A 25,135-nucleotide genomic window follows, 5' to 3' on the forward strand; every position below is an offset into this window, starting at 1 on the left:
TTAAATTATCTGTTTAATAAAGGATCTGTTTAATAAAGGATCTGTTTATTAAAGGATCTGTTTATTAAAGGATCTGTTTAATAAAGTATCTGTTTAATAAAGGATGTATTTATTAAAGGATCTGTTTAATAAAGGATCTATTTATTAAAGGATCTGTTTATTAAAGGATCTGTTTATTAAATGATCTGTTTAATAAAGGATCTGTTTATTAAAGGATCTGTTTATTAAAGGATCTGTTTAATAAAGGATCTGTTTATTAAAGGATCTGTTTAATAAAGGATGTATTTATTAAAGGATCTGTTTATTAAAGGATCTGTTTATTAAAGGATCTGTTTAATAAAGGATCTATTTATTAAAGGATCTGTTTAATAAAGGCTCTGTTTATTAAAGGATCTGTTTATTAAAGGATCTATTTCATAAAGGATCTGTTTATTAAAGGATCTGTTTATTAAAGGATCTGTTTAGGATCTAGCTAGCTAGATAGCCAGTTATCTGTTGGGCCTATCCTATGCTTGTGAGAGGGAAGATGTATTGTATGCTGCTACACCGCCCCGTTAATACAGCTTTGTGGGAAAGTACTCTGTTTTATGAAAATGTAGTTTTTGAAAGGATAAGCCCAACAAATACAGATTGAAGTGGAGTATTTCATCCTCTCGGACTGAGATCATTATTACAGACAAGGACACAAAGCTGCAACCAAGAAAGAAAGAGGAAAGAAGAGAAGGTGGACAACTGCACACAATGTTTCTGTAAGTTATTAATAACAATAACTTGATGCTATGAGTAACTACACATGTAGCTGTAACTCCAGCAGGACAGAAGTCCACTCTCATTAGCAACAACACAAATGTGGTCATTTGGTGATTCTGTGGTTTTAAACCAAAGGGAAAAACAAGTCTGGACTAAAGATGGTCCTCCATCATAAAACTGCATATCCAACAGAATCTTCTGTTACTATGTGTGTTCTACAGCTGAGAAGAATCAAGCCTCGATCAAAAGAACTGAAACGTGACAGGAGAGACATTACCAGTAGATCTGATTCATGGACATGTGAGGACTTGTGATTCAGAAGGTTGAAGTGGTTCTGAACCACCTCTAACCTGTCGGGTCGGTTACAGAGCTACAGAGTTCACTGCATGTTCTAGACCCAACAGGACAAACGGATAAATCTCTTTAATGCAGAAACAACAACTGAACTGCTTCAAATGTGGATTCACACTGAAGTGAAGCTGAAAGATGGAAAAGTCCACATCAAATATAAATGAATATTGTTCAGGACATCGTAAAAGTAACTAATCATAAAAAAATCAATAAAAACAAAAGTCACACAAATAATAAAATAAATGTTTGTGCAAGCAACAACATATCTGAGCGTATATATATATATATATGTGTATATATATATATATATATACGTATGTATCATACGTATATATATATATATATATATATAATATAATATACACATATACTATATAGCTTAATGTGAAATCATGCTCTCAAAGGGAAATAACGATGGGAAAAAAACTCCATATCGTGTGTGTGTGTGTGTGTGTGTGTGTGTGTGGGGGGGGGGGGGGGGGGGGTCTAACCCATGTTAATGTGTGTGAGCATGCGTGAGTACTTTTACATCGTTATTTCAATTATTTGTGTGTAGTGTAGTTGAGAATACTTTGTGACAGCTCATGAATTATTCTGGTCCTGTTCAGGATGCGTGTGTTTATCTACCCTTTAGACACACACACACACACACACACACGCACAGCTCCATTGAAATGATAATGCCACAGATAATTAAGAGTGATACAGAAATACAAAATGGATGAGATAGTCCTGGTTTGAGTCTAATTAAAGGTTCCTCGGCCTCTTTAGCAGAAAATTAATATGAATGCTCAGAGAAAAATACACTCATGTATGTTGGCTTCTTCTCTCTCTCACACACACACACACACACACACACACACACACACACACACACACACACACACAGAATACATAATGCAGTGGTGACAGGAAGCAGGCGTTGACCCACAGACAGAAACATGAATCAAACAGAGGAAATATTAGAACATAAATATGATTTAATCCGGTGAATAAACAGGATTGTTTCAGTTTGATTCATTAAATCATATCATCACAATATAAAGCAAGTTATCTTCTAATGAATCAGGACATCATGGGACTAAGGTTGCTATTGCAGATAAACACAAGTCAAATATGTACACACACATATTTGACTTGTGTTTATCTATATCTATATACATTTATATATTATTATAGAGTCACTCAGACCTGTGTCAACATCTATTAACATCACTGTCTCTCTCTCTGTGTCCATTCAGCTTCAGGTCTACGGGGGGGGGGGGACTAGAAGAGGAGATGAGACAAGGAAACAAGGAGAGGAAATGAGGAGTCTCCTGAAACATTTATTAATAATGATCAATTAAAGAGGATCTGTAGTCATCAATACAATCATCAATATGACGGTTTGCGTCTTTCTTAAAGCTCGTCTCTGGGGACACATGGACCCACTTGGACCCACTTGGACCAGAATGAGACCTGCTGAGAAGCAGTTTATTAAACTCACACAGAACAACAGCTCCTCCTTGTGGTCATCTGCAGAACTGCACCAACACTTTATATTTAAATCACTCAAGGAAAACTCTTTATTTTACATTTTTTACTTTATTCTCTGGAGATTCATAAAAAAAAGTCTGCTCATCATTTCTTTGTATAAAATGTGTACATAAATATAATACAAATAAATAAGTTATGGTATGATGGAGGTGGTTTATTGTGCTGCAGGTTTGACTGCAATAAAAATATTCTCTTCAGAAAGTATCAACGGATCAAGTACATGACAAATACACATAAAACACAACAACAGACCTCAATTAAATACACTGACTAGAACAAATCAATGAAGACAGTCGTAGTACAAGTAGTAGTAGTACTACTACTAGTACTAGTAGTAGTACTAGTAGCAGTAGTAGCAGCAGCAGCAGTAGTAGTGGTAGTACTACTAGCAGTGGTAGTAGTACTAGTAGCAGTAGTAATAGTAGTAGTACTATTCGTAGTAGTAGTAGTACTAGTAGCAGTGGTAGTACTACTAGTAGCAGTAGTAATAGTAGTAGTACTATTAGTAGAAGTAGTAGTAAAAGCAGTAGCAGTAGTAGTAGTAGTACTAGTAGCAGTAGTAGTGGTACTACTAGTAGCAGTAATAGTAGTAGTACTATTAGTAGTAGTAGTAGTAGTAGTAGCAGCAGTAGTAGTACTAGTAGCAGTAGTAGTAGTAATAGTAGTAGTACTATTAGCAGTAGTAGTAGTAGTAGTAGCAGCAGTAGTAGTAGTAGTACTAGTAGCAGTAGTAGTGGTACTACGAATAGCAGTAGTAATAGTAGTAGTACTATTAGTAGTAGTAGTAGTAGTAGAAGTACTAGTAGCAGTAGTAGTAGTAATAGTAGTAGTAGTAATTGTAGTACTACTAGTAGCAGTAATAGTAGAAGTAGTAATTGTAGTAGTACTATTAGTAGTAGTAGTACTAGTAGCACTAGTATAATAAGGACTCACTTATTGATGATGTCTCTAGGTTCACTCACACCTGTTCAGGTGATTTGTTGACAGACGTTCCCCCCCCCCCCACTCACCTGAGCAGGTGTCGTTAGCATCAAGCTAACTGTCCCTGTTTGTAAAGCTGTTTTTGTCCTCTTCACACTTTGGAGACAGAGACCTGTCCTCCTCACCTGACCTGGAGACACCTTTAGCTCCTCCCACACAGGTAGAAGTGTTAGCATTACAAAATAAGTCTTCATTGTGCAGAACAATGTTGATCATTTTAAAGAGTTTACCCGATGACTGCTGCCTATAAAATTATTAATCATATTATTATTCACATATCATATGCTTAATAAAAAGATGTATTGATCGATTGATACAATTAGTTGACTGACTGATTAATCCATCTCCAGAGAATTATAGTGACTTTATTATAACGTCAAAGATATTTTCAACTTTCACTGGTTCCACAAACACGTCCGTGTGACACATTTCAGTCTTTTATTAAGCAAACTTTAATATCTTTCATATACAGCAAATGTTCCACATCTTGTTTATAGAACGAGATACTAATCGATTAATAGACATAAAAATAATCATTCGTTGCCTCCAGAGGGATAAAACCTAGAAAATATTATAAAAGTATGAACTATAAGGTGAAAAACTGACAAACTGTTTCATGTCTTTGTTTCCGTCGGCTGAAGCTCAGGAAACAAAACCAGACTAGAGCCGAGTGACTTTAATCAGAGCCGTCGAGTTTCATTCATCAACAGAACCATGAAGACATCTTCTGGTCTGAATCACAGCTGCTGTTAAAAATAAAACATCTTTCTGTTGATGAGCAGCAGGTTTCACACGTTAGTGACGTCTCATCTTAGGTCCAGTCCACTCTAGTCCACTTCCAGGTCCGTCTCAACCGATGGACTCGTTAGTCCAGCGTGCAGAGTAACGAGGGAGAGGAGGAGGACCTCTCCTTCTGTCCTCCTCTGGAGCAGGATACCTGGACCTCCTCTCCTCTAGAGGAGCAAATCTGGACCTCCTGTCCTCTGGAGGAGCATACGTGGACCTCCTCTCCTCTGGAGGAACATATCTGTACCTCCTCTCCTCTGGAGGAGCATACCTGGACTTCCTCTCCTCTGGAGGAGCATACCTGGACCTCCTGTCCTCTGGAGGAGCATATCTCGACCTCCAATCGTCTGGAGCTGGATATCTGGACCAGCTGTCCTCTGGAGGAGGATACCTGGAGCTCCTGTCCTCTGAGCGTGGGGTACTCCTCCAATGACCGTCAGCATTAGAGGGGGTCCATTGATAAGGGGGGTGAGGGGCTCCCATAGGTGGACCAGTGTGGTGGTGGTGGTGGTGGTGTGAGCGCTGGTTTGTCCCTCTTGGAGGGAAAGGTCTGCTGGAGGAGGACGAGCAGAGAGATAGATGTTAAAGACAGATGTGAAGATGTCAAAGACAGATGTGAAGATGTCAAAGACAGATGTGTAGACCCTACCTGTGGTTCTGGGACTCTTTACAGTGGGACCGTCTGTCTTCTCTGCTGTCAGAGTCTGACGGGGTGAAACTGGGCCGACGTGAAGCGAGGCCTCTCATTGGCTCCTGCTCAGCCTCCTCCATCCCCTTATTACTGGTGGAAACAGACCCGTTAACGTTCTGCATAGTCAGCATGTAAAATAATGAGGTACTTTAAAGAGGGTCACCTCCTCTTCGGTCCACTTTGTAGGTCGTCCAGATAGTTCTGTCTCTCAACATCATGGCCCCGAGAGGAGTTGAACACTGAGAAGAAAATAATATGGAAGAAGCGTTCCTTTCATTGACGACACGTTAAAATAACCATCAGTACTCACACTCTACTGCCTCTTTAGGATCCATCCCATCAACATCTATGAGGTACCTGCAGGTCACACACAGCTGTTACACACCGTTCACACTACAGGTCAAACTACCTGAGGTTCAGACTGACTCACCTGCAGATCAGGTATCCGGTCCGGTTCAGACCGTGAGTACAGTGGACTCCAATCAGCTTGTCTGAAACAAAAAGGATGATCCTCAAGATGAACACAACGTTTACTACTTTTCTCTCCTTCTGTAACAAACCTCCTCCGGCATGTCTTATTTTTGTCTTTCCTAAAGAGACATTCGTCTGCTTTTCTTACACCACTTACAGGTCCAACAAACCAAAACCGACATTAAGACTACAATAAATAAATAAATCTAATCTAAAGATGAATTGACAATGAAAATAAAAGATATTTGCAACCATCTGCTCACATGTTACATGTTAGTAACTAATGTTACATGTTAGTAACTAATGTTACTGACGTGTTACCAACACGTTATGTTTAAGTAACGCATGTTAGTAAAGTATGTTAATAACATGTAACTAACATGCCAGTAACTTATGTTAGTAAATTATGCTAGTCACTGATATTAGTAATCTGTTAGTAATGTTACTAAAATGTAACTAACATGTTAGTAATTTATGTAACTAACATTAAAGTAACGTATGTTACTAACTTATGTTACTCATGTTAGTAACATTAGTAAAATTAGTAACAGTTACTAGCATGTACTAACATGTTACTAACATTAGTTACTAACATGTAACGTGAGCAGATGTGTCCAAGTTACGAACACGTTATTAACGTATTCATAACTTGTTATTAAAAAAGTAAATGTTACTAACACTAACATGTTATTAACATATTAATTAGCATGTTATCAGTCAACATATCATTAACATATTAACATGTATTAACATATTAGTTAACACATTATTAACATGTTAGTAACTTATGTTCTAGCAGCTCATCAGCAGCATCAATCACCGTTCTCCACGTTGTCTCGTAGAAATCTGCGTACGGCGCGTTTGAAGCTCAGGATCGTGTCGTCGCTCGGAACCTCGTGACCGGCGGTGAAGATCTTCAAGACCAACAGAGACTCTGGGACGTCCTGGAGAACAGAGAAGAACAACATGTAAACATGTGTATTACCTGAAGGGTGTTACCTGAAACGTGTCACATGAAGCATGTTACCTGAAGGGTGTTACATGAAGCGTGTAACATGAAGCGTGTCACCTGAAGCGTGTCACCTGAAGCGTGTTACCTGAAGGGTGTTACATGAAGCGTGTTACATGAAGCGTGTTACATGAAGCGTGTCACCTGAAGCGTGTCACATGAAGCATGTTACCTGAATTGTGTTACATGAAGCGTGTTACATGAAGCGTGTCACCTGAAGCGTGTCACATGAAGCGTGTCACCCGAAGCGTGTCACCCGAAGCGTGTCACCCGAAGCGTGTCACCCGAAGCGTGTTATATGAAGCGTGTCACCTGAAGCGTGTCACATGAAGTGTGTCACCTGAAGCGTGTCACATGAAGTGTGTTATATGAAGCGTGTTATATGAAGCGTGTCACCTGAAGCGTGTCACATGAAGCGTGTCACCTGAAGCGTGTCACCTGAAGCGTGTTACCTGAAGTGTGTTACATGAAGCGTGTTACAAGAAGCGTGTTACATGAAGCGTGTTACCTGAAGTGTGTAGTAGCGTGTGGTGAACGTCAGGTCAACGATCAAACCGAGCTCTTGCTTTTCTGCGTTCAGAGCGTCCAGCAGCTCCCACGGACCGAACACATCTGAACACTGAAGATGGCGGTTTAGAGACTGAAAGAACAAACACAGATGTTACAGATGTTACAGAGCAGCTCCAACAACACAAAAGGTGAAACCAGACTTCTTGAATCCTGACCTGTTTCAGAGGAACTTTAAAGGCGATGAAACGCGTCCCATCAAGGCGTTTCCCAACAGCTGAATAATCCAGCCATCTATTGACAAGAATCAACATCTCGGTTACTGAGACATTCAGCTTTTATTGTGAAATTAATCAGTTTCTCATCAACTTCCTGTCCAGTGAAAAACACATATCTCTAGATGTTACAAGTATATTGTAAGCATACTCCCAATGTGGTATTAATACTTGTACTGATGATACATTTACTACAGGGAGGTTATGAATGCAGTACTAATACTCACAGTGTGGTATTAGTACTTTTACTGCAATGAGTACTTGTTCCAGTGGAGACATTGTATCCTCACATAGAAATGGTGAAGCAGAGTTTTGTGTCTTTATTTCTTGACTTTCAATATAAGATAAAATGAGATAATAACGAGCTAAACAACTCTTCTGTTACAGGTCGTTTACGTCAGATATAAGTATAAATACTATCTTTACGTCAGACATATTACAGGGTATATATATATATATATATATATATATATATATATATATATATATATATATATATATATATATATATATATATATACTGAGACTCACCTGTTCGGGACGCCCCTCTGAGACATGTTGCTCTTCTGTTTGAATCAAACTATAAACAATAAAAATGTTACCACGTGCAGCTACCGACGGACAGCGAGGCTGTTTAAAGCGAAGTATTCTTTATAGTATACTACGTTGTACTACGTTATACTACGTTGTACTCACGGACTACGAGCAGAACAAATATCTGATGATTTAAAAACACTATCTTTGAACCAGCGGCTCCATGTTGGTCCTCAAACTGTCTGCCGACCGAAGTCGCGTGTTGATGACGTGTCGACACGCGATCACGTGACAGAAAAGGGAGCGTTCAGTTTTTCATTCACCCTAAATACTTCATATTGTACTACATCTCAGAGGTACACATAATACTTCATATTGTACTACATCTCAGAGGTACATATTGTACTTTTTAATCCACTAAACCTCATTTTGAACGCAGTACTTTTACAAGTATACAGTGTACTGTTTACTAGGGGTGTAACGGTTCACAAAGTTCTCGGTTCGGTTCCATATGATTCAGTGGTGGTTCGGTTCGGTACGTCCTCTCTGGTGAGACTCTCAGGTAGTCTTTGTGTTTGATTCTTAACATCTTCTCTAAGATCTTCCTCTATGAACCCAAACAGACATTTCATGGAAAGTTTTAGAAGTTTTATTTTTCAGACTTAGTTACAGCGCTGCGGGTCGTTATCTCTCTCTCCTCATATTTACTTTAATATCAACACACAAAGGTTAATAGATTATGATCATAAATGGAGGTCATCACTTGTCTCTCACTCGTTTCCTCGGTGTCGTTGTTTCTGTTCTCACTCGTAGCTCTGCTGAAGTCTGAAGTCTCTGTTTACTGGAGAACAATCTATGTTTTGTTCCTTTATAGTTTATGTGTTAACTTGTTGTACAGAACAAAATAAGCATTAATAAGAAAAGGAAAGTCCTCCGTTTTGTCCGTCCTCTCTAAAGCTAACGTGACTTCAGACGTCTCCGTAGGTCTGATTCCTCCGCCGCTCACTGATCGCTCCATTAACAGCTGCTTCCTCCGTCATGAAGCAGACTTTAACTGAACAACAGCTGCTAGTAAAGACAACACGGTCAACAACGCCTGTCATCAGTTCTGCATGTTGAATTAACCTGGTAGTCCATCGGTAATCAAGACTGTTGTTGTTTGTGAACATCCAGTCACGTGATAGGAGCGTGGCGAATCAGGGAAAGACATCACGTTACGTCGGTGGGTTGCCATGTTTGAGCGCAGTGGCTCCACCAATTTCAGCTAAAAAGCAATTTAATCTTATTCAAACGTATTGTTCGCTTCTTAATGCGTACCGAACGGTTCAATACGAATACGTGTATCGTTACACCCCTACTGTCTGTATTTGTTTATTGGTGGTAATACTTTATTCTTCAGTCACTTTATAAACCCTGACTGCAGCACATGAAGTAGTACTCTGTTTGTCAGTACTTTGCACACATTGATGATATTTTAAGTCTTTATTGACTCTTTTAGTTTCATGTTGTTTAGCTCAGCAGAACTCACTACTACTACTAAAGTAGACGTTGCTGTTGTTTCACGTTAACTCTACTTCTCTTTACAGCTTCATGTATATTTGTGTGTTTCATCATTAAATGTCACTTTCAGTTTCTTAACTTACAACCAAGAGGAATAAAAGTAAAATGATGAATAAATAGTCCTGATCCTCTATATGAACCAGTCTCAGTTTAGTCCTGATTCTCTATATGAACCAGTCTCAGTGTAGTCCTGATCCTCTATATCAGGGGTATTCAATTAAAGTTCAGCGAGGTCCAGTTGGAGAGAATTTCCTCATCCAAAGGTCCGGAACACCAAATAATGTCTTAACTTGCGCTGTGATTTAGTCCCATGTATATTGAAGTAGCCAACGGTTGTATTAACGTCTGTATGTAGTCAACATCTGACTGTCAAATCAAATAAAGAAAGTTCAATTGAATAATATCTAAACAATATTTATTGTCAGATTTCAAATTGAACTGGATTCATTATAAATAATATATAATCTAATAATAAATAAATGTTCTCTTAAGTAAGATGTAGGCTGAATTAAAAATGAAATACATATCAGTAAGCTTTTGAAAAATGTGACTCTTAAAATAAAGTACTTAATTTTAGAAAATTAATCAAAAAAGCCCAGATATCCATATTCATTTCTTCTAAAAAGAGAAATTAGTGTGCAGGGACTTTATCTGTGGTTATTGTTACCACTTGTTTCTGCTCTATTCCTCTCTGTTAACATCATTGTTGGACGGTGAGTTCATGTTTTAGGATTCTGATCTTTTTGGGCTCTTAGATCGTTTATTTTTTGTACCTTCATTTCGGATTTGAGTGGCTACGTTTGCTCAAAAGATGTGTGCTTTGTCTCGTAGTGGCGCTTCACATTACCGCTTCTAAACTCACTCCACGGTCTCTGAATATATGAGACGTACTGCTTTTGATCTGCCTGTAGAAAGAATGAAAATATACGAGTCTGTTCATTCGTGGATAAAGACTCTGGTCTCTCTGGTCACGTGTCTCTTCTTAGAGAACACTATGTGAAATAAAATCTCTAACTCACGTACTTCTCCGACTGGAGTTGTGACGCTTATAGGAATACACATACAGTATATGATTTACAACGCATGTAATTGGTCTGTGTGTTTCCTGGACCGGTGCACGAGTGCCGTAAAGGCTGGAAAAGCTGTGTCGGTAAAAATAAAAGCACTCTGTTAGAATGTATTAATTATCAACTATCGGTTTTAGGTACGGGTCCACATACAACGGCGTTTGGGTCCGGAACCGGACCGCGGTCCGCCTATTAGTGACCCCTGCTCTATATGAACCAGTCTCAGTTTTAGTGCTGATCCTCCATCAGTACAGAGACCAACAGAGAGAAGATGTTCTATTTCTAAAGAGTTATTCTTAATACTCGTCATTGGAGCCACCGGGTCGGATTCTGGTGAAACCAGATGAAATCATGCAGGTTCACCAGAAACTCCTTCAGCTCAGACTCCAGCAGAGACCAGTCCACCGTGGACAGACCCAGATCCTGCAGCAGAGACCGGTCCACCGTGGACAGACCCAGATCCTCCAACAGAGATTTTTAAGCCAGCATTAACAAAAAATGCTTCAAGCGAACTCCCTCTGCTGAGGAAGACCAAGTGATACGATCACAAGTTCCAGAACAGCTGCTGTAATCTGGATCGAGATAAAGTGATTAAAGGTTATGTAACAGTTACTGTCTGGAATTTATGGTGAGACAAGTTTTGTCCTGCAAGCCGGAAATGTAGATTACTGCTTCTCTGAAACACCTGAGAGAAACACACCTGAGAGGAAACACCTGAAAGGAAACACACCTGAGAGGAAACACACCTGAGAGGAAACATCTGAGAGGAAACATTTGAGAGGAAACACACCTGAGAGCAAACACACCTGAGAGGAAACACCTGAAAGGAAACACACCTGAGAGGAACACACCTGAGAGGAAACACCTGAAAGGAAACACACCTGAGAGGAACACACCTGAGAGGAAACACCTGAGAGGAAACACACCTGAGTGGAAACACACCTGAAAGGAAACACACCTGAGAGGAAACACACCTGAAAGGAAACACACCAGAGAGGAACACACCTGAGAGGAAACATCTGAGAGGAAACACACCTGAGAGGAAACTCACCTGAGAGGAAACTCACCTGAGTGGAAACACACCTGAGAGGAACACACCTGAGAGGAAACACACCTGAGAGGAAACACACCTGAGAGGAACACACCTGAGAGGAAACACCTGAAAGGAAACACACCTGAGAGGAAACACACGTGAGTGGACAACACGTGAGGAAGGCGTGCAGAGAGGTTGCACGGTGTCTTTTCCCGGCACATGTTATGTAACACAGTGAGACTGAAACGCTTGTGATCCTTCCTGTAGTATCAGCCTGTAGAGGGAAATCCATATATGGTCCTTCAGGTGTGACTGCAGGTTATCTTTAGAGCAGAGACAGACAGACATAACGGAGACACACAGCAAAGAGCAGCGTCTCACAGAGGAAGACGAAGTAGAGAGGGCCGATGGATCACAGAAACAGGGCCGTTCTGGTCTCTGTGGAGCAGTTTGACCCCGGAGTGAGACTAGGAAGGAGACCCGGAGCAGGTAAAGACGCCAAGACCCTCCACCGGACCCTCAGCAAGCTGGGCTTTAAGGTGGACATCCACACCGACCTCAGCAGGGACGAGATCTACCAGCTGTTTCTGAAAGGTGATTTAAAATACAACATGAAGTGTTTCAGCTTCAGAGCAGTTTCATTGTCTGTCTTTATGTTGTCGGCTCAGAGGTTCTAAATACTTGTCATGAAGACAAATATAATCTCCTTAGATTATTAGTCCACACGTTTCAGGTGCTCATTATGATCTCGACTGACATTCAGTCTGGATTGTGTGTTTGCTTCTGTGTGCTGAGCCTCAGCAGAGACACCCAGATATCAAACATAAGGAACAGATAACAGTCACATAGAGTCTGATTATTGGTTATGAAAAACAAAGTCATAAAACAGGAGTGAGTTTACATTTCATATCAATATATATATATATATATATATATATCATAAATATAAGTGTAATATAATGTAATAATATCATTTAAAAATGAAATGTGTCATTCAGTGTTGGAGACGTGACACAACTCACACTTTGGACTGAATGTTCTCACCTGTACACTTTAGTACATACCTCATTCATACCTTCTGTGTGTGTGTGTGTGTGTGTGTGTGTGTGTGTGTGTGTGTGTGTGTGTGTGTGTGTGTGTGTGTGCAGAGAGCCGGCGGCCTGTGAAGGACTGTTTTCTGGCCGTCTTGTCGTCTCACGGGGACGACGGCTGCGTGTTTGGAGCAGATGGGAAACCCGTCCAACTGTCTCGAATCTTCACATATTTTAACAACGAATATATGGAGAAAAAGACCAAAGTGTTCCTCATACAGGTGAGAGTGTTTACTGTTCACACACACTTCTGTGAAGACAGATGTGTTCCAACAAGCACCAGGGCGAGTTATAACAATGACAAACCCTGGTTTACAGCAGAACTCAGACAGCTAAGGCTGCACAAGGATCAGTCATTTAGGAGTGGGGACAAGGACTCGTACAAAGAGTCAAAATACAGGTTTAGTAAGGCGGTGAGAGACGCTAAACGACTGCAACACCAGCGCTCAGCAAGTGACTCTGCTTCTGTCTGGAGAGGTCTCAGACAGATACCCCATGGCTCCATCAACCAGCCCCAGACCACCAGGTCCCCCTCCCCCAGCTCAGCAGGGGCTCATGCCTCTAAACCACCCATCCCAGTGCCCCCCCAATCTGCCGTCCCTCCAGGACTTGTTCGCTTCAAGGACCCTGAAGCGACCAAGAAGGATTATAGCCAACCCCTCTCATCCTGGACATGAACTGTTCGAGCCCCTTCCATCTGGCAGGAGGCTGCGGTCCATCAGGACCAAGACCTCACGCCACATCAACAGTTTCTTCCCATCCGCAGTTGGGTTCACCAACAAACCCGGGACCCCCACTGACTCTGTCACCCCCAGGACCATCCCCTGCACATCCCTACGTTTCTATATTTAAATACACTCGACACTTTTACATTACACTTACATTATACTTGTTAAAGTACTGTTATCTGTTTGTTTGCGCACTTCATTGCACTGTGTTGATTGTTTAATGTTATGCACCATCCACCATGTGAAATTCCTTGTATGTGCAACATACTCTGGCAAATAAACGGTTCTGATTCACACACACACACACACACACACACACACACACACACACAATGATGAAGATGGAGGGTGACTGAGGCCTGGTTGTGATCTCTGCAGGCGTGTCGAGGAGCTGGTCTGGATGATGGTGTGGAGGTGGATTCAGCTGGTGACACCAGAGAGCGCAGCGTTTCACAGCATCTCTCAGTTCCTGTGGATACGGCTGTGATGTACGCAACACCACCAGGTAAACACTAGTGAGAAGGTCTCCATCTAGAGCTGTGATGTACGCAACACCACCAGGTAAACACTAGTGAGAAGGTCTCCATCTAGAGCTGTGATGTACGCAACACCACCAGGTAAACACTAGTGAGATGGATGTCTTAATGTTCCTGTTTTGACCCAGATCTTCTTCTCTGTCGTCTCCTCAGGATACGGAGCTTTCATGCACCCTCTAGGATCAGTCTTCCTTCAGACCTTCTGCACTTTATTAAAGCAGGAAGACAATCGTAACCTGGAGCTGACCCGCCTGATGACCCGCCTCTCCCATACTGTGGCCTACAGCTTCCGGGCCAAAGGCGGCGCGCTGGCTGGGAAGAAAGAGATGCCGTGCTTCCTGACCCGACTGACCAGAGAAGTGTTCCCGTTCGCTGAGCCGGGGGCGGTGCTCTCGGCCACCTCGCTGGTCGCCACTGACGAGTCAACACGGACTCCTTCTATCAGTTAGACTGGAGATCAGCTGCCTAACAACAGCTGATGGAAAGTCTGACTTCCTGTAGAAAGTCCAAAGATGTCATCAAGGAAATGTCTGCTGAAATATTCTGCGTATGCTGGACAGACTCTGGAGTAGATGTCAAATATTTATATGTGAAATATATACCTGTGTATATAAACTAACAATAAAGATTTGTTAGTTTATAAAGATAATACAAATATTTGTTATATATTTCTATCTGTTTACTAATCAATTACATACCAATCTCCAAACTCAATCAAAGATCTTAGAAAAGATTGTGTAGAAACAATGAACAAACCATCAAGTTCTGCTTTCGACGCAGCGGATCAAAGAACTTTAATCTCTGTCGGTCGTCTGACTCGGATCTCTAGTGATTCATCTCCAACCTGTCAGACTGTCTACAGTCTCTCTCGGTAACTCATCTATTGCCACTATGAACTGTGGAGAACCTCAAAGCTCGGTCTACGGTCCTCTTCTTCTCTGTATTTATAGGCTTCCAGTAGCAGATTCATTCCATTCTATGAAACCGGGATCCCCAACAGCCTCCTTTAAAAAGGATATCAAATATATTTGGGTCAGTGGAGACTTCAGTCTTTAGTGACACATTTGCTAATATTCTGTAAAGCCTAATATAAATATTTAGGAGTGTAACTTTTGATCGTGTCAAGAAGGTCGTTCAATCTTTTTTTAATCAACTTTGGATGGTTTCAAAAATTAGATCACTTCTATCCTCAGAGAACTTTATTCAAGCGTTTATATTATGAAGAATCAACTATTGTAATTCACTCTTTACCTTTTTTTAAAGAATAAAGCACATTCACACCTTCAACTGTTCTACCAGGTTGAACCAGGATTTATCCGGAACAAATTTAGATTTTAGAGCCGCTTTCAGTGCAGCGTCACATCCTCCAAGGACCGAGTTAGGACGACGTCTTCCTTTGTTTCCCTTTGGGAAGACGTCTGGAAACCTGACACTCTTCTTCATCATCATCATCATCATCATCACACAGGCAGAACTGCTGAACTCAGTGAATATTTATTTACACAGAAGAGGAACCAGAAAATAGATTTACACTCATTACAACCAGGTGAAAAAATGCTTTTTGAAACAAATCCCGGTGCCAAACGTCCCGTTACAAGTTCATTCATAGAAAGTCATTAGAAAAAGTGACAGTTTGCAAAAAAATACAGTTTCATGAAGTTAGAGACGCAGTCAAATATTGACCAATTATTTGTCCTTTTCATACTAATATAAAATGTTATACATCTATAAAAAAAGTTAAAAAAGAAAGCTTATTTAAAAACTTTTTTTTTATTTGAAGGTTCACAGAGTGAAACCAGCTGCTCACAGCTGATTGGTTCTCCTGCGTGAGAACAGCTGTGAATGAGTTAAGGCACCATGAGAGCTCGCGGCTGATTGGTGAGCGGAGGTAGGAGGCGGGACGAGGAAGGGCGGAGGAGGGGGTGAACACCTGGAAGGAGCCATGTGAGGTGAGGAGATGGGGGTGTCGCAGGAGGAGGTGGGTGTGGAGGGTCCCGGTGTGACGGTGCTGCGGCTCAGAGGGTGGGGGGTCCGGTGAGGTTTGGTGGTGAGGGACAACGGCTGCAGCTGCTCGCCGTACGGTGACGCCTGTCCGCTGTACGAGTGAGTGTGCTCGGTGTGTGTTGGCGCTGGAGCGGCGGGCGAAGCCAGAGAGGTGGTCGGCGTCGCCGGGGAGTCCAGCGAGGAGGCGGGGCTTGCCTGGGACAGGTGTGTGTGCGTCAGGTGGGAGACGGTGTGCGGCTGTGTCAGGTGGGAGCGTGGGTGTGTGTGTGCAGTCTGTGTGAGCAGAGTGTGTGTGTGAGGCGTCTCCTCAGGGGGCACACAAGGTCTCTTCAGCTGAGGGGGGAAGTCTTCTTCATCTGAGGAGGAACACATGAAGTCATCATGAGGAAGTCTTATTCATGAAAACAGTTACTACCTACGAGAGAGGTACTCTCTCTGGAGTACATCATGTATTTATATATATATACTATATTAAAGCATCCTCTTGCCTTCAAACTGAGTCTCACTCTTCGCCCTCTTCCTCTTCTTCTTTTTACCCTGCACACAAAACATGTGACCTCAGTGACAGTGTGATGCAGTAAACATATAACAGTGCTGTAAACATATAACAGTGCTGTAAACATATAACAGTGCTGTAAACATATACTCACATAGTTATCTCTGGCTGACCAGCCGGGGTAAAGTTTGGAGTGAAGGAGTCTCTCTTTACGAGCCAGTTCGTAATATTTGGCTTGTTCATCTTTGGACAGAGAATGCCACTGTGGACAAGAAACATCTTAGTCAGTTACGCACGCACGCACGCACGCACGCACGCTCACTCACTCACTCACTCACTCACTCACTCACTCACTCACTCACTCACTCACTCACTCACTCACTCACTCTCTGTCCCAGTATCTGGTTGATGGTGGCACTCTCCTTCACTTTGCACTGAGACACTACTTTAGGTCTCTCCTCTCTCATGTAGAGCATGAAGGCGTTCAGCGGCTTCTTGATGTGCGGCTTCTTCTCGTCTTCTTTGTCCTGCTGGACGTCTGACGTGGACCTTCTACAGGAACAGGTTACCATGACAACACAATATATTATTTAATAATAATATCATTGTAATATTAATGAGCTGAGTAACAGAACCAGGTGCTGGTACCCCGGCTGGCTGCTGCCTCCAGGCTCCTGCTTCACGGATGTCTGGGGGTTCGGCACCAGATGTGGAGAGAAGTTACCCGACACCAGGCTGCACACCAAACACAGGTCAAACGTCAACGTTTCCTATTCCTCTCAAGAACAAAAGCTTAAGGGTTCTGGTAGGTTACCTGGACATGGAGGCATTCATAGCCAGAGCAGCAGGGGAGAAGCCTCCTCCCAGAGGGTACATGGTCTGTCCCTGTCTACATGGACACAGACAGACAGACACACGGGCAGACTGTAAAACACCTACAGACACGTCGGTCCACACTGACACTGTGATGAAGACTTTACTCACAGCCATCCCAGAGGGTGAGGGATCTGAGCCATGCCTCCAGGAGACACCGGGTAGCAGGGGGTCCTGGACATACCTGCTCAGGTGACATCACACAGAATGTCAGTGATATTCAAGGTGGATCTGGTGGCGTTTGTCACGATGAAGGAGAAACTCACCTGCGTCAGGAGAGAAGCCAGGTGAGGCCCTCTGGGGGGAGAAGGCCTCGGGGCTGTAGGACAGCAGAGGGTGGAGGTGAGTCATGTGAGGATGCTGCACCACCTGTACGTTGTTAGACTGGAGACAAACACAGAGACACGTCATCATCTGTCCACCAGGTGTCAGCGTTCTCCTTTAACTTTTAATACGTGTGAGTCACTTTATTAACGGACAGGAAGTCAGAGAGCAGACCAATGAAACCACAGAACCCACCTCCTCTTTAAATAAGTACATGAACACAATATGAAGGCCAGATTTTATAAAGATGTGTCAATCACACTTTCGCTCAAATATAATTTATATTATGTAGAAACAGATGCTGGTAGTCTGTCATCTTCCTATTTTTCCACTGACAACAAGAGCGATTTCATTTTTATTTCTCCAAAAACGTGAAAGTGTAACAGTGTATCAGTATATTCTGTGTGTAGTTGTGTGTAACAGTGTATCAGTATATTCTCATTCTCATTTTAGTTTTTACAAATGAATTCATCAAGGAAGTAAAACTATTGGAGGAAGTCCTGAAGTTGATCTGATAACATTCACTCGTGTTCATTTCTTCCTTTCAGGAGTCACAAGACGTTTATCTGTCAGATCAGAAGTAATGATCTGTATCACAACATGCCGGTCCTATTCAGAGACCAGGACCAGAGGTGAAGGAGCCGGTCCTCATCAGAGACCAAGATCAGAGCTACAGACAGAGCTATGATCCTGGTCCTCTGGTCCTGTGTGTGTGTGTGTGTGTGTGTGTGTGTGTGTGTGTGTGTGTGTCTCACCAGGTGTGTTGGAGTCTCTCTGATAGAAGCTCTTCCTGGGACGTCCAGCAGAGGCCACTGAAACGGTAAATACTGTGAACAGAGAGGAACATAAAGTTTAATAAAGCCATGATCTTTAATTAATATATTTAATAAAGTACAATATTATAATAATGTTTAATATTATAATAAAGTATAATAATTGATAAAGTAAATTTAAAAAATGTACATTATAATAACGTATACCATTAAATAAAGTATATTATTTATTGAAGTATAATATAATTTAGGGCTGCAACAACGAATCGATAAAATCGATTAAAATCGATTATTAAAAGCGTTGGCAACGAATTTCATTATCGATTCGTTGTGTCGCACGATTATTACGCCACTCAATAAGTCTGAGATGTTTGAGTATCAAAAGCAGAGCGGAGGTAGAGGAGAGACCATCAGAGACACGTAACGTTCTGAAACACACGGCGGAGGAAGAGAAGGCAGTAGGACCTAAGTCATCAAGGTGTGGAGCATTTCACACTAAATAAATGGAAAAAGTGTGTTAATTGCAAGATATGCAAAAGCGACATGACACGGGATCACCAAGGTGGTGATTCATCACCTAAAACGTGAACATGTTGGAGTCCTTGAGGAGGAGGAAGGAGTTCAACAGCAGGTCAGTCACTACAGAATCCTACTGTTGTTCTGTTTGAAGTGAGGAACGTAACATCCCTCCAGTAGCTCTCCTGCTGTTAACTCCTCATCAGCTTGACGAGTATGACGAGTTAGCGTTAGCTCGTTAATAACAGTAGGAAAGCAGGGGTGGAATAGTTCACAAGACTAAAGACACGTTTTTATTCACTCGCCTTTCCCCCCCGATTCATTGATTAATCAAAAAAATAGACAGATTAATCAATTATTAAAATAATCGTTAGTTGCAGCCCTATTATAATTCATATATTTAATAAAGTATATTTAATAATGTATAATATCATAATACAGTATAATATTTAATTAAGTATTATATTGTACAGCAGTCTTTAATAAAGTTCAGGTTGTGATTCGAGGACAAACTGAGGAACGTGAAACATGAGCAGGATGTAGAATCGTCACATCAGCACCTTTGAGAACAGGTGAGAGACCAGGTGAGAGACCAGGTGAACTGTGAGAGAACAAGTGAACTGTGAGAGAACAGGTGAACTGGGTGACCGTGGCTAAGTGGAGAGCAGGACCGCCTTTCAATCAGAGGGTCAGTGGTTCGATCCCCGGCTCCTGCTCCGCTAGTCTCATGTCAATGTGTCCGTGAGCAAGACACTTAACCCCAAAATTGCTCCTGTAGCTGCGTCTACGGTAGATAGATACTGAATTGTAAGTCGCTTTGGATAAAAGCGTCTGCTAAATGACCGTAATGTAATGTAATGTAATGAACTGTGAGAGAACAGGTGAACTGTGAGAGAACAGGTGAGAGAACAGGCGAGAGAACAGGCGAGAGAACAGGCGAGAGAACAGGCGAGACACCAGGTAAAGTGTGAGAGAACAGGTGAGAGACCAGGTGAACTGTGAGAGAACAGGTGAGAGAACACAGGTCAGGTGGTCATCTCCAACATGTTTACATTCTTTCTGCTCATGTTCACCACATTCTCACGCACAGTCTGATGTCACCTCACAGGAATTAGTCCGACACTACGAAGACTTTATTAAAGTCACACCAGCGACCAACAAGAAGTAGACGTGATCACATGACCAACGGAGCAGAAGGACTCAGTCCTACTGAAGAAGAACCAACTCATAGAACATGGAGCTCCAATCAGTGAGCTCAACGAGGAGAAGAAAGTACCAAGAATTACTCTCAACTCCATCTTCACCTCACCGTGCTGCTGTTTAAGACCACAGGAGAGAGAGACACAGACACACACACACACACACACACACACACACACACACACACACACACACACACACACAATGTAGAGTCACCCCGCCCCCCCACTCTGAGGAAGCTCCGGCTGAGAGAGCTAACTGGATCCAGCTGTTGGAAATACCAAAGAAATCAACACACACACACACACACACACACACACACACACACACACACACACACACACACACACACACTCGCTCACACCCCCCTGCTGCACACTGTATTACAGAGTGAAGCATAAACTCACTGTGTGACTTGAGGGGAAAGTTATTAGGGTTACTGCTGTTTACGAAGCACTGCAGATGGAGCGGCGAGGAGAGCGGCGAGGAGAGCGGCGAGAGCTTGATATACATTTAACTTTTAAATGTATATCAATATATATTTAAATGTGTCTTAATTTTTTTAACACATGAAGTCCACAGTCTTAATGTAAAACACAAACACATTTCTCTGTTCTCACCTGAATGAAGTGATAAGTGAACAGTGAGGCTGTTTAATGTGTGTTTATGAGGTCATGTTTTAGGCACACACACACACACACACACACACACACACACACACACACACACACACACACACACACACACACACACACACACACACACACACACACACACACAAACAAACCTTTTTAAACAGAGTGAAAATAACAACCCAGAGTTCATCTCTCCTCAGTCCTCCATTCACTGCTGCTCAGGTGTGACCTGGTGTCACAGGTGTGTGTGTGTGTGTGTGTGTGTGTGTGTGAGAAAAGTCAGCAAACTTCTGGCTCTTTTTCCTCGTTAACCTTTCTACATTTTAAAACACATAGAAAGTAAAAGACGTATTTTTTACTGAATCGGACAGGATCATTACACCACATTTTAAGCCCAAAAGAGTCAAAACTATTTCAGAATCTGAATATCGTTTGAGGTCAAGATGTTTGATTATTGGCCTCAACGACATCATGTGACTGTTGGGAATCAGTTGGATTTCTGTCTGATATCATGGATGCTGCCAAAATATGTGTTATAAACTGTAGTGAGCTTGTTTTAATATCATGTGAGCTAACAGGGCTAGCTTGGTGACTGTGTGGCTACATGTGAGCTAACAGGGCTAGCTAGGTGACTGTGTGGCTACATGTGAGCTAACAGGGCTAGCTAGGTGACTGTGTGGCTACATGTGAGCTAACAGGGCTAGCTTGGTGACTGTGTGGCTACATGTGAGCTAACAGGGCTAGCTAGGTGACTGTGTGGCTACATGTGAGCTAAAAGGGCTAGCTAGGTGACTGTGTGGCTACATGTGAGCTAACAGGGCTAGCTAGGTGACTGTGTGGCTACATGTGAGCTAAAAGGGCTAGCTAGGTGACTGTGTGGCTACATGTGAGCTAACAGGGCTAGCTAGGTGACTGTGTGGCTACATGTGAGCTAACAGGGCTAGCTTGGTGACTGTGTGGCTACATGTGAACTAACAGGGCTAGCTAGGTGACTGTGTGGCTACATGTGAGCTAACAGGGCTAGCTAGGTGACTGTGTGGCTACATGTGAGCTAACAGGGCTAGCTAGGTGACTGTGTGGCTACATGTGAGCAAACAGGGCTAGCTAGGTGACTGTGTGGCTACATGTGAGCTAACAGGGCTAGCTTGGTGACTGTGTGGCTACATGTGAGCTAACAGGGCTAGCTAGGTGACTGTGTGGCTACATGTGAGCTAACAGAGTTAGCTAGGTGACGGTGTGGCTACATGTGAGGTGACAGGTTGTCTGCAGGCCTCCTGCTTCCTGTCTGACTACATGAGGACAGTAAATAGTCTGTGTTATGGTTCAGCTAGCGTCCTGCTAACGAGAACTTGTTTCCCTTGACTTGCCTTCAGACTGGCAGGCTCTTATTGTTGTCGTCGTCGTCGTCGTCGTCGTCTTCCTCCTCCTCCTCCTCCTCCTCCCCACCCCCCATAAACACACCTCAGGCTCTCACTAAGGAGACTAACGAGGACACATAGTCCCATTGTGTGAAGAGAAATGTGAGGGAGGAGCAGAGAGACCTGTGTTGTCTCGAGGCAACATGCAGTCTGAGCTACAAGTGTGTGTGTGTGTGTGTGTGTGTGTGTGTGTGTGTGTGTGTGTGTGTGTGTGTGTGTGTGTGTGTGTGTGTGTGTAGCCACGGGCAGTGTGTTGGGTATAATGGGATGGAACCCCCCCCCCCCATGGAGCCGTGCATTAGGACCATTCACACTCTGCTAATGACAACAATGGCCCACTAACGAGGGGGGGTGTTGAGGAATGCAGGTGTGTGTGTGTGTGTGAGTGAGTGAGTTGTGTGTTTAGCCGACATGTGTGTCTGGTTAAATCCGCAGAGACAGACTTTCAAAACAAACCAGGGAAGGAAAAGAAATCCCTGTTTCACTGGATTTACAAATTAGTTATTATATATATATATATATCTATATATATATATATCTATATATATATATATATATATATATATATATATATATATATATATCTATATGGAATCAGCGGTACTAGAAGAGTTCTGGTACCAGAACTTTACTGGTGTTTGACTGCACATAAAGACAACATCGCTCTGCAGAAACACACATCCTGAGGTCTCTGTAATAACATTGTGCCAAAGATTAGTACATAAGTGTCTCTGTATGAAACCAGTCAACTCTCTGATCCATTCAGCTTCAGGAAATATGGAAACACCGTCAATCCTGCAGCTAAAGCAGCAGCCATGATGAGAGATCATTCCTACTTCACCAGTAGACTGTGTTCAGGCCTGTCTCACCTCATACCATCACACAGCTTATCATAACACACACACACACACACACACACACACACACACACACACAGTGACCGAGTAAATTTAAATGACGTCATGAACTTCTAAAGCTAAACTAGACGATACAAACGTCACATTCATGACCCTGAAGAGGTTAAAGAAACAGCCTCAGAACCATCAACATGATGGATGTTCATGAAGCGAACCCTGGTTTCAGGTCCAACAGGTCTCACAACAAAGGACCAGGTCTTCTTCAGACCACCTGGTCATGATGACATCACCTTTACTTGACCCGTTGGGTCACTACAGAAGATGTTTAAATGTCAGGTTGAACGTACCGTCCTGGCGCTCGGTGGCAGCGCCCCGTTGTTGAGGTACGGACTACAGAGGTTCAGGTCTGAGATCATGAAGAAGGGGTACCCCACATAGGGGGGGGGCTGGAAGAGACCTCCATCCTGCTGCCTCCGCAGGGCTGAGGAACAAGATCAAAGATCACTTCTCTGATCAGGTTAGTTTAACAGGACAGGTGTGCTACATGCTAACTAGCCTTAGCGGCTCATTGGGCTCCGCCTCTTTAGAGACTCCCAGCAGCCTCTTGGGCCGAGCTCACACTGTTTATGTTTAGCCATTTGTATTTTAAATGTAAACAAGATATTAATGAGACATAAATAAATATTAAAGTGTTGTTTACCTTCCTGAAACAGATGATTGTGTCTGATCCTATTCTCCAGATCTGTGTTGATCCTGGACCGTCTGTCTGTCTGTACACAACAACAACAACAATAACACAACAACAATAACAACAACAACAACAACACACACACACACACACACACACTAACACACAAACAGAACCCCCCCCACACACACACACACACACTGATGGTGAACCAGTATCGTGTCTACATAACGTTAAACCAGCTCCACTATGGCTCTTAAAGGTGATAACTGGTCCCATGTCTCTAACTGGTCCCAGGTCTCTTACCTCCTCCTCTGAGTCGGACTCGTTGACTAGAGAGTTCTTCACATCGTCCAGGTCTCGACCAGAGGACACGTTCCTCTTCTCCTCTTGTTCTCCTTCATCTTTAAAGTTGATGAGTTCGTCGTTAGCTCCGAGGTCGTCTCCGTGTAGCGGCATGTCTGGAGGTTAGCCTACACCTAGCATGAGCTAACATGAGTTGATGCTAACTTACAGTTTGTATATAAATACAACCGAGCGGAGCGTGAATCCGTTAATACAGACCCAGCTAACGTTGTGTGAGAGCTTTACGCATCACACGCAGCGTTCACGTTAGTCTTTTATTGCGTTAAAAAACTGTTTATTAAACTAAGCTAACTAGCTAAGCTAACTAGCTACGTGCTGCGTTCACTGACGCGTCTGTTTCTGGATGAATTCCTGAGGTGTGAAGTCTTTCTTTAGTCCTCCTCGAGTCCTTAACGTTAGTCCTCGAGTCCTCCTCCACGAACAGAGTCCATTACAGAGAAGTGGTACCACAGGAACAACTCTACTAACTATAACAACACTCCGCTGACGTGAGGAAACAGTCCGGTAACACGGTGGAAAGTTCACCGTGGAGTTTGTTGAGTTTCTCCAGCGGGAACAGATCAACAGGCCCGTTTAACGGTTAAACCTGCAGCTTACACTAACGGTCCACCGTGTGTTAGTGACGTGTGAGGATCCAGACCGGTTGTTTGTGGAGACGTGAGAACACTAGGAGCTGATTCCGAAGAAAAGACTCCGAGACCATAGGACCCAGAGGACCAGGACTGAGCCTGGACCAGTTCAGCTAGGCGTGCTCCTGACTCTGCACAAGCTGAACTGATCCTGGACCAGAGGAACAACAGGTTGATCCCATTTGTTGGACAGAGGAGGCACAAAGAGGAGGGAGGAGGAGGAGGAGGAGGAAGGGTGAGGGGGGAAGAGGGAGGAGGAAGAGGAGGATGGGGGAGGGGGGAGTGGGAGGAGGAGTTAAGGTGTAGAAGAAGGACACTATTAAACCTTAAAGGACCAGTTGGACACCTTTCTGACGTCATGAGGAGACTCTGGTCCTTAATGTAGGAATTAAAACAATGTTTTTATTAAACAGAATATAACTGAATGATAAGACACTGGAATAATAATAA

At 42.7% G+C, this 25,135-nt stretch overlaps 3 protein-coding genes across 7 annotated transcripts; 1 reads left to right on the plus strand and 2 right to left on the minus strand.

The window, feature by feature from the left end:
* Positions 1–3,963: 3,963 nt before the first annotated feature.
* On the minus strand, positions 3,964–9,056 carry dusp11 (dual specificity phosphatase 11 (RNA/RNP complex 1-interacting)). 4 transcript variants are annotated; one of them, XM_068705377.1, is made up of 10 exons: positions 8,666–9,056; positions 7,889–7,937; positions 7,301–7,376; positions 7,084–7,215; positions 6,387–6,510; positions 5,526–5,586; positions 5,406–5,452; positions 5,259–5,334; positions 5,054–5,185; positions 3,964–4,957 (listed from the first exon to the last, which is right to left on the minus strand). In XM_068705377.1, exons 2-10 carry the CDS (start codon positions 7,912–7,914, stop codon positions 4,468–4,470), a joined length of 1,164 nt encoding a protein of 387 aa, XP_068561478.1. In that variant the 5' UTR covers positions 7,915–7,937; positions 8,666–9,056; the 3' UTR covers positions 3,964–4,467. The 4 variants fall into 4 exon arrangements, with proteins under 4 accessions (XP_068561478.1, XP_068561477.1, XP_068561479.1 ...); XM_068705376.1 differs by having other exon boundaries at positions 8,054–9,056; XM_068705378.1 differs by having other exon boundaries at positions 3,964–4,954; positions 7,889–9,056.
* A 2,819-nt stretch (positions 9,057–11,875) lies between these two features.
* casp17 (caspase 17, apoptosis-related cysteine peptidase) lies at positions 11,876–15,193 on the plus strand. The gene is made up of 4 exons (XM_068705383.1): positions 11,876–12,145; positions 12,700–12,863; positions 13,749–13,875; positions 14,060–15,193. The coding sequence occupies exons 1-4, from the start codon at positions 11,959–11,961 to the stop codon at positions 14,353–14,355; spliced, it is 774 nt and encodes a 257-aa protein (XP_068561484.1). The 5' UTR covers positions 11,876–11,958; the 3' UTR covers positions 14,356–15,193.
* A 191-nt stretch (positions 15,194–15,384) lies between these two features.
* On the minus strand, positions 15,385–24,875 carry LOC137868541 (transcription factor 7-like 1-A). 2 transcript variants are annotated; one of them, XM_068705380.1, is made up of 12 exons: positions 23,997–24,875; positions 23,703–23,772; positions 23,350–23,483; positions 18,359–18,430; positions 17,546–17,663; positions 17,391–17,463; positions 17,221–17,295; positions 17,055–17,141; positions 16,793–16,958; positions 16,561–16,668; positions 16,399–16,447; positions 15,385–16,266 (listed from the first exon to the last, which is right to left on the minus strand). In XM_068705380.1, exons 1-12 carry the CDS (start codon positions 24,147–24,149, stop codon positions 15,710–15,712), a joined length of 1,662 nt encoding a protein of 553 aa, XP_068561481.1. In that variant the 5' UTR covers positions 24,150–24,875; the 3' UTR covers positions 15,385–15,709. The 2 variants fall into 2 exon arrangements, with proteins under 2 accessions (XP_068561481.1, XP_068561482.1); XM_068705381.1 differs by lacking the exons at positions 23,350–23,483; positions 23,703–23,772.
* Positions 24,876–25,135: the final 260 nt, after the last annotated feature.

Source organism: Cebidichthys violaceus, unplaced genomic scaffold, assembly GCF_023349555.1.
Source record: "Cebidichthys violaceus isolate CVI_PGR_0920_01 unplaced genomic scaffold, fCebVio1.0.p SCAF_115, whole genome shotgun sequence".
NCBI classification, from domain to species: Eukaryota; Metazoa; Chordata; class Actinopteri; order Perciformes; family Stichaeidae; genus Cebidichthys; species Cebidichthys violaceus.